Source organism: Cricetulus griseus, chromosome 2, assembly GCF_003668045.3.
Source record: "Cricetulus griseus strain 17A/GY chromosome 2, alternate assembly CriGri-PICRH-1.0, whole genome shotgun sequence".
Lineage (NCBI taxonomy): Eukaryota > Metazoa > Chordata > Mammalia > Rodentia > Cricetidae > Cricetulus > Cricetulus griseus.
In genome coordinates, this window is record NC_048595.1 from 397,085,209 (window position 1) to 397,094,672 (window position 9,464).

Consider the following 9,464-nt stretch of genomic DNA (forward strand, 5'->3'; position numbering starts at 1 on the left):
CTGCCAGCACAGCCTGCAAAGGTGGTGTTCTGAGAGCCCTCTCTGCAAATGTATAGATGTAAGGGAGAGCCGCAGGGGGAGGATCACAAGGAAAGCCCAGAGGGAGGACCATAGAGGGAGGCTTTGCAAAGAACAGGTGAGCCAATGGGATTGGGGAGACAGTACCCCAAGGAAAGAGGCAATACGCTAAAGAAAGAAGTAAAAGGAATACCATGACGGTTGCTGGTTCCAGATGTGTGGGGAAACAAGCAGGAAAAGGACAGTGGATGGGATGTGGGAAGGTGCTACAATTTTACATAAGACAGTCAAGGAATTTTCCTGAGAGGCAGCCTGAATAAAGACCTGGAGTATGGTGAGGGAGGCTGTCTACAATGATGGGGGGCACCGGGGCTGGAGTGTATGTGGCATGTTAAAGGGGCCACGGGGAGTCAACTTGGAGGGAGCATCAGGGAAAGAGATGAAACCATGGAATGATAGCATGTGGGCTGCAATACAGATGCTAGCCATCCGTGAACTTAAAGCTGTTACAGGTTTATTACATAGCCATGCTTGTTAAACATTAATCTCCTACAGACCTTTGTTAAGATGCAGACTACGGGGGCTGGATACAGCTCAGCTGTTACAGCACTGACTGTTCTTCCAGAGGACCCAGGTTTGAGTCCCGGCACCCACATGGAACTTTCTGGAACTCCAGTCCCTAGGAGATCTGACATCCTCTTCTGGACTGGGCAGGCATTGCATACATGTGCCACACACGTAAAATGCAGACAAAACCTTCATATATATAACACAAAAAGGAAAAAAAAAAAAACCTCCATTTTTTGTTGTTGTTATTTTTTCGAGACAGGGTTTCTCTGTGTAGCTTTGGAGTCTGTCCTGGTACTCATTCTGTAACCAGGCTGACCTTGAACTTAGAGAGATCCACCTGCCTCTGCCTCCTGAGTGCTGGGATTAAAGGCATGTGCCACCACCACCCAGCAAAAATCTCCATCTTTAAAAATGAAGACTATGATGCAATATATGGGGTGGAGGAACTTGGCATTCCAAATATCACATTTTGAAATCCTAAAACTATGATATCCTGAAGCAGCTCAATCTAGTCCACTGGAACATGAGTGTGTGTGTGTAGGAAACCAAGTTACTAAGCTCAACTGACAGACAACAGCAACTCACAGGCCTGGAGGGGGGGGGGGCGCACTGTGGACTTTCTGGTCCACTGCAGCTCCATGCAAGAAAGAGTGCAGGAGACACTATCACCAAAGCTGTGAGAAATTATAACCTGTTTTGACTTGTTTTGCAAGGCTGGCAACTGAACCTGGGTTCGTGCACATGCCAGGTGAAGGTGGCAGGTGCTCAGCCCAACTTTTTCAAACCCAAGCCATTGCAAGTGAATTTTGGGTTGTGTTATGTGGCAACACATAATTCAAACATATTGATTTTAAGGGATCCCTTGGAGTGTGGCTTGGATAGCAGGCTGAAAGTGAAGATGAAGGTGGAAGCTGACGCACACTGACCACCCAAATGGGGGAGTTGTCTTCTGTGACCCAAAAGCCTGCAGCAGTCCAGTGACAACGTGGCCAGATCTGTTGTGAAGCAAAACCTGACAGGATTGGAGGTGGGGTAGAGTCACACATGTGTGGCCTGAGCAACAGGAGAGATACACTGTTACCTGGGAGGGGGAAGCTCTCAGGAGGGACAGAGTGGGGATGGGACATGACTGCATATCAGATATCCAAGATGTCAACAATAAATCTGGACTAGCCATTAAGAAATGAAAAAAAGGTGGGTTGGGGATGTGGCGCATATGTATGTGAATGGCCTTCAGTCTGATCCCCAGCACCTTAAGAAATACAAAAGTCAGGGCTGGGGGCTGGAGAGATGGCTCAGCAGTTAAGAGCACTGGCTGCTCTTCCAGAGGACCCAGGTTCAATTCCCAGGATCCACATGGCAGCTCACAACTGTCTAACTCCAAGATCTAACACCCTCACACAGACATACATACTGGCAAAAAACAGCAATGCACATAAGATAAAAAAAAAAGGGGGGGGGTGCTGGAGAGATGGCTCAGAGGTTATGAGCACTTGACTGCTCTTCCAGAGGTCCTGAGTTCAATTCCCAGCAACCACATGGTGGCTCACAACCATCCGATATGAGACCTGGTGCCCTCTTCTGGTGTGCAGATAGACATGGAAGCAGAATGCTGTAGACATAATAAATAAATAAAATCTTTGAAAAAAAAAAAAAAAAGGTCAGGGCTGGAAAGATGGCTTTGCAGTTAAGAGAACCCAGGTTCAATGGCTACTCTTCCAGTGGTCCTAGGTTCAATTCCCAGCACTCACATGGAAGCTCACAACTGTCTGTAACTCCAGTTCCAGGGGATCCAACACCTTCACACAGACATACATGCAGGCAAAACACCAATGTACATAAAAGATAAATTATTAAAAAATTAAAATTATTAGCATAATCAAGATAGGAGGCTGGGAGGACATGGTAGGTGGACAGGTCAGTCAACACACAGTACACACAGCCCTCAAATCAAACTCCTAGACTTTTGTGCATTTACCACAGGACCCACAAATGGCCTGCATAAGACAAGTTCTTGAATGCAAAGCTGTGGTTTAGGGCAGGTTCAAGAAGAATGGAAGGAGGGACTGGAGGCAGAATATAAACTGTGTGTGTGTGTGTGTGTGTGTGTGTGTGAGAGAGAGAGAGAGAGAGAGAGAGAGAGAGAGAGAGAGAGAGAGAGAGAGAGAGAGCGAGAGAGAGAGCGCAAAGGTTGAGGTCGGGTGTATAATTACTCTTCATCTTATGTTTTGAGGTTTTGAGCCAGGGTGTCTCACCGAACCTGATTTTATGGATTCAGCTATACCAACTGACTAGCAAGCCCCAGGGTTCCCATCTTCACCTCCCCAGCACCAGAATGATAGGCCTGCTTTGCTTGCTGTATCTGGCTTTTTCTATGAGTCCTGGGGATCTGAACTTGGGTACTAATGACTGAGAAATGCCCACTCTCACCCCATGAGTAAACTTTCTTTTTTCTTGGGGAGGGGCTGCAGGGGCAGCATTTTTCTATGTAGCGCTGGCTGGCCTCAAACTCAGGTATCTGCCTGTCTCTGTCTCTCTAGTGCTGGGTTTAAAGGCTTAGCTCAAAGTACATTCTTACAAAGTTTTTTTCTGTAAAGGTGAATAAAGAAGTGGAGTTGCTACTGCAGCCTGAGGGAATTGATTGTTTTTGCTTTCAGAATGGGACGTGCCAGCAGGTCTCCTTGTGGACTCAGAAATGACTCAGACAGAGCAAACAATTCATGGCACACAATTGATAAGGTGTCTAGAGCCCTGTCTTTAAGGGACAGGATCGAATGCAGCAACAGAGGGCTTGGCTGCAGACAGCTAATGCACTGTCACAGAGAGCAGAGAGCCTGGGCAGGAAACAGGGAGAGGGTGGAAGTTCCTTTCACCCTTTGGAGTGAAAATGGGGAGGGCTTAAGGAGATTCAAAGGTTGACATAAGGTTTATCCACGCTGATTTGATAGTAGGTGTCCTGTTGACCTTGGTTGCTTCTGAATCAATCGTTACTGCAAACCAGGGCAGGTTCCTCCTCTGCTGTTTCATACATGCTCCCTCACAACCAGCTAGTTACGACTTTTACAATGAAAACACAGACAACAGCAACAAAGTAATCTAAATCCAGAATGCCTGGCACCAAAAGGAGGCTGTGGGTGTATCAGTGCTAGAGTGGGTTCTGCATGCCTAAGGTCCTAACTTGGATCCCTAGTTCCTGTCAGTTCTCCCAAAGGAAGAAATATGCTGCTCTCCATCTGCCTTCATAGTAGGCAGGTGGCAGAGGTCCACAAGCTTCGGGGCTCCACCCAGACCCACTCACACACCTTTCTTTTTGTTGACCCAGATACTAGCTGATTTCTTTGTCCCTCTTGTCTCCAGGGTATGCCAAGTCTCTTATCAAGGAGGTATCAGATCCATTGCCACCTCAAGCTGCCAACCTGCTTATTTGTTCTAGACCTGCCCAGGCAGGGGAGGCTCCCACAATCCCCCTTTCCATGGGAACCCACTCTGGGATTCTGTCCCTTTCTCTTGCCTCTCATACGCTCGGACGGACGGCTGGGTGACGGAGACCTCAGGAGCAATAAATAGGCCATGAGGAAAAGGACACAACTTGGGAGTAGCTCGGGTTTAGCGCACAGCCTTGCTTCTTGCTCTGATCAGCTGCACTATGGGAACTTTTCTTTCTTCTTTCTTTTAAACTAGGAAACATTCTTCTTTTAAAGATTTATTTATTTATTTATTATGCATACAGCATTCTGCCTCCATGTATGCCTACATGCCAGAAGAGGGCACCAGGTCTCATTATAGATGGCTGTGAGCCACCATATGGTTGCTGGGAATTGAACTCAGGACCTCTGGAAGAGCAGCCAGTGCTCTAAACCTCTGAGCCATCTCTTCAGTGTTCTTAATCACTGAAAATTTCTTAACTTCCTCAAACTTAGTTTTTGCTTTTGATAAAGAAAGAATAAACCTTGCTTGGTGTGTCAAGAAATAAATCCAGTGAAAAGTGCTAAGTGTCTAGTACATGGTGGGGACCACCTGGGAGGAAGCCACTGTGACCACTGAGTGGCAAGGGATGGGCTTTCCCTGGTGGGGTGGGCGGAGCTCCCAAGGCAGGGTTCCATTCTGCCCTACTTGCAACAGGGCTAACTGACACATGGTCCAGCACCTTGATCCACAGCAATCTCAGGGGCTTATGAAAATGTCTTTTAATGATTTCATTTTAATGACTTAAATTTCATTTAAAAATCAAGATAATGAGCTTTTGAATAATATTAAGATTGCCATATCAACCAATTAATTATTCATTACAATATCTTCATCCATAAGTACTCATTATAAACATTATGAGTTTATAATAATAAAAACATATTTTTTTTGGGGGGGAGGCAGGGTATCAAGACTGGGTTTCTCTGTGTAACAGCCCTAGCTGTCCTGGACCTGGATTTGTAGATCAAGCTGGCCTTCAACTCACAGAAATCCTCCTGCCTCTGTCTCCCAAGTACTGGAATTAAAGGCAAACATTACTATATTAATGCTACCATAATCTTATCCCAGTAAGGGTGACAAACATACATTTTAAACTTTTTTTTGTTTTTGTTTTTGAACAGCAGGAAGAGCCCCATGGTGCAGTACAGTGTGGCCAAGCATTCCTGTAAGAGTCTCTAACCCTGACTGAGTAGGAGGGATATGAAGGGAACACAGCAGGAAGGTGGAGGGGCGCCCAGGAGCATCCCACCCTGCAGGGAATCCTGCTGGTCTCCAGTCTTCTCACCACTCCTGTGCTTGGATGCTTGTTTGCTCGGACCTAGTGAGCAGGACACTGGTATGTCCTAAAATTCCACCCCCACTCACATCACTTGTTGAACCAAGAACATAAATATACAGCAACAACACAGCAACCCAATTTTAAAATGGGCAAGGAGCCAGTAAGACAGCTCAGCGGGTGAGGACACTTGGAATCCACATGGTGGAAGGAGAGAACTGACTCCAGAAAGTTGTCCTCTGACCTCCATGTGTGTTCCGGCATGTGTGAGCTGAGGAGGGCTGGGCGACATACATGAGCACATGCACACACATGTGTTCAGCATGAATAAAGGCTTAAAAGATAAGTGGGCATAGTCTTGAACAGACACGTCTCCAGAGACACCCAGGTCACCAGGCACATGCAAATGTGCTTGGACATCAGTAGTTACTGGGGAAACAACCAAAGTCACAACGAGATAGCACCTCACAACACTGACATAGCTAGCATCACACTAACCCCAAGTAACAAGTGTTGGAGGATGTGGGGAAATTGGAACCTTTGTGCTTTGCTTGTGGGGATATAAATAACACGGCTACTATGAAAAACTGTATGGTGGTTCTTTAAAAATATATATAATTGCCATATAACAACTCCATGTCTGGATGTATAGCCAACGGGATGGAAACGGCAACCAGATATTCACTTATGCGTGGCTAAACAAAATGTACACACACATACCATGGACTATTACTTAAAACTTAAAACGGAGGAAATTCTGACACAATCTACATCATAGACAACCCTTGAAGGCACTGCACTATGGGAAATAAAGACACAAAAGGCCTGGGCCTACCCTCATCTAAAGAATTTGTTGCATTGCTTCTCCCCACTCAGTAGCCTTGGCCCACCAATCTAGATGTCTGTCTGTCTGTCTCTTTGCTCACCTCTTCTCACCAGGTAAGTCTGAATCATGTGCCTCAGATTAACTAAACCCAGGAGAAACTGCCTTAGATTGGCCTTCCCTGGGGTTCTCCTCCCTGACTTCCAACCCACAAAGCAGTGTCACTCCAAGTGACGGTTTGATCTCAAGAAAAATGAGACTATACTTAAGAAAACAAAGGGATATATGGATCAAGGGTTTGTTCCTCCCACACCCTGGCTAGCACAAGGTGAAAACAATATGTAAATATCTGTCAGTCCAGACTCAGCCTGATTAGGAAATGAAAGGTAAGAATTAATTCACCACCTAAGATCCCTGCTCAGCACATATCTAGGGGAACAAGAAGTGAATTATAAGGTAGGCTCTCTTTCCAGGACTACAGGACACTACCACTAGGCTTCCAGTATTTTAAACACCACCCCCATCCCTCTTTCTGACAGGGTCTATAGCCCAGGCTGGACTTGAACTCACTATGTAACAGAGGATACCTTGAATTTCTGGCACTCCTGCCTCTACCTCCCAAGTTGCAGGGAGAAGGGACAGGCAGAAGCCTCCATTACAGTGGGCTCCAACGCAGGATTCATTCCATACAGGGGATTGAACCCAACCTTGGCAAGCACTCTACCAGTTAAGCTCCATCCAAGCTCTCCCAGTTATCTTTAGAAGATCCTTTCCCACCTTCAACTACACGAGTGAATATAAAATGGTTCCTTTGCGCTTAATACAACGGAATAAACCCAGGTTACTGTCAAAGCTGGCCTGGTCCAGATGTTAGAATAAAACAGCACTAACGGGCACACTATAGTTCAATCCTGCTTCCTCTGAGAGCCTTTTCCTTTTTGAGGCCGGGGACGGGGGTGGGGGTGGGGATGGACGACGAGGGAGGGGGTTTTCCAGTCTACACTGGGGCCTCACGGAATTCCGAGACTGGTTAGGGGTGGGGTGGGGTGTGGATTGTTGAACAGTTGTCGTACTCCATTTATTCCGTCACTTACCTCCAGGAGAAGGTGTAGCTGGTAGGCTGGTCATCGCGGCCGAGGGCAGAGGATCTCGCAGGGTCAGATCTATGGAAAGAACAGAAAACGCCGTGGATGGGGTCCTGAGGTTGCACGACCGGGAAATGTCAGGAGAGCCCGCGGCGCCAGGTTTTCCTGAGTCCCTTCCACCTGGATGTGTCCCCATTCTTCCTTTTTGGTTCTCCCCGAGGATTTCATCAACTTCCAAAAGCAAATCCCTCCCCAAGAGCAGATCCCCTCCAGGATGTAACTGAGACTCATAACTTTGGCGACCCTTTCCCCAGGCCGCCCCCTTTTACCAGGCCTGGGAAAGTTGGGCAAGGGTTGCAGCCGACCGGGTTCCGCCCGAAGCAATCCGGGCCCCAGGCCACCTGCGTTACCTGGAGCCCCGCGGAGCCGGCCAGAGGGTCCGCCCCGCTCCCCGAGGACCCCGTGCCCGCTCCCCCGCGGCCGTCGAGGGTCCCCCGCAGCCGCGCGTCCCCGCCCCTGTCCGGTTCCAGCTGCCGAGTGCGATCCCGGGCTCCCCGGCCGCGCGCTCACCTTTCCAGTCCGACGGGCGGCGGGGCAGGGCCGGGCGCCGCGCGTCCTTTTGAACTCGCCCGGGTGGGAGCGGCTGCGATTCGCTCGCCCAGGCCGCGCCCGGGACCCCGCGCCGAGCGGCCGCCGAGCCCGGACCGCGGTGGGTGGGACAGGAAGGAGCGCGGGGCCGCCCTCAGCAGGTTGGTTCCCCCGGGAGGAAAGGCCACTGTCCGGCCGGAGCCGCCCTCCCTCGTGCCGGGCCCGGCGGGCGGCGCGACCCGCAAGAGCGCGGTCACCCGCTGTTACCTGTGGCCGCAGGTCCCCCCGCGCGGATCCCCCGGTGTCCCGAGCTGCTGCAGGGTAACTTGGGGGGGAGCACCTCCCGGGGTTCGGGCGCTCGGGCCAAGCGGGGCGACAAGCCAGGCCCCAGCCGCACCTTCCGCGTGCGACCTTCGTGGGAGGCCGTGGAGAGGGTGAGGGGTGTGGCTGAGGTCTGGGCAGGATTAAAAGTCCCAGCGCAGCCGCTTGCCAGCTGAGTGGCTGTGGGCAAATTCCTCAACACCTCGATAGTTGGACTTTCTCATCCCTAAAATGGGGACTGAAAGTAGTAATTCCTGCAAAGCCATTTCACAACCCTGGTCCTAGCCCAGGGCGAGCGTCTTAATTTAAATATTCATCTGTGCTGCACTTTGGCTGCGGCTTGACTCACATCAGTGGCAGGAAATGCTCCCAAATTAACAAGAGGAACTGAGTGACTAAGAGGATATAATTCTGTATAACTCAGGCTCTTGAGTTGGCCCCACTGTGTAAGCTAACACGAGTTACTTGTGATTCTCTTTCTGAGGGAAAGCTGTTTGGATCCGTGGTGTTGCTGTGGGGCTGGGACGAGTTGAGTTGATTAAAGCCTCACCTGGCATATAATTATGTGCTCAGTAAACACTGGCTAGTGTTAATAGTGTTATCTGGTCTACCCACTGAGGATCAGACCTGGCTCTCATAAAATGTCTTTTTTTTTTCCCTTTAAATTATAACCTTAAAATGTTTGCTTTGGCGTAGAGGGTAGGTGGAGAAAGGCTGAGAGTTCCCCTTCCAGCATCCACATGGAGGCTCACAACCATCTGAAATTCCAGTCCCAGGGAATTTATTGCCCTCTTCTGGCTTCCACCGGCACATGCAGGCACACAAAAATTACTCGCTGAGTCCTTGTAAACTTGACAGCTGAGTTCCATCTGTGGAACCCACGTAAAGGTGGAAGGACAACCAACTCCACAGTTTTCCTCTACTCTCCACATGCCTGTTATGCCTGCATGCATACACAAGCATTATGCGAACACACAAGTAATATTTTTCTTTTTTTGCTGTTTTGTTTTACGAGATAGGGTTTCTCTGTGTGGCACATAATATTTTTCAAAGGTTTACTGATACATGACTTTCCCATAGGCATTTAAATACATTAAGAAGCATATGGCTAAGCCGGGCAGTGGTGGCACATGCCTGTAATCCCAGCACTTGGGAGGCAGATGCAGGCAGATCTCTGTGAGTTCGAGGCCAGCCTGGTTTACAGAGCGAGTTCCAGGACAGCCAGGGCTACACAGAGAAACCCTGTCTCAAAAACAAAACAAAACAAAAAAGAAGCATAGGGCTACGGAAACAAGTATCCATATGCTGAGCACTG

General features: G+C 48.9%; 1 protein-coding gene across 2 annotated transcripts in view; it reads right to left on the reverse strand.

Moving 5' to 3' along the window:
- Smagp (small cell adhesion glycoprotein) overlaps positions 1 to 8,229 on the reverse strand; it is a 16,043-nt gene extending 7,814 nt beyond the window's left edge. The window contains exons 1-2 of one of the 2 annotated variants that reach the window (XM_027396606.2): positions 8,096 to 8,229; positions 7,250 to 7,318 (exon numbers count right to left, since the gene is read on the reverse strand). In XM_027396606.2, the coding sequence (XP_027252407.1) occupies positions 7,250 to 7,283 (34 nt within the window). In that variant the 5' untranslated portion in view covers positions 7,284 to 7,318; positions 8,096 to 8,229. Of the gene's footprint in view, positions 1 to 7,249; positions 7,319 to 7,810; positions 7,945 to 8,095 lie in introns of those variants that run through there. The other variant, XM_027396604.2, reaches the window with a different exon arrangement.
- Between the last annotated feature and the right edge of the window lie 1,235 nt (positions 8,230 to 9,464).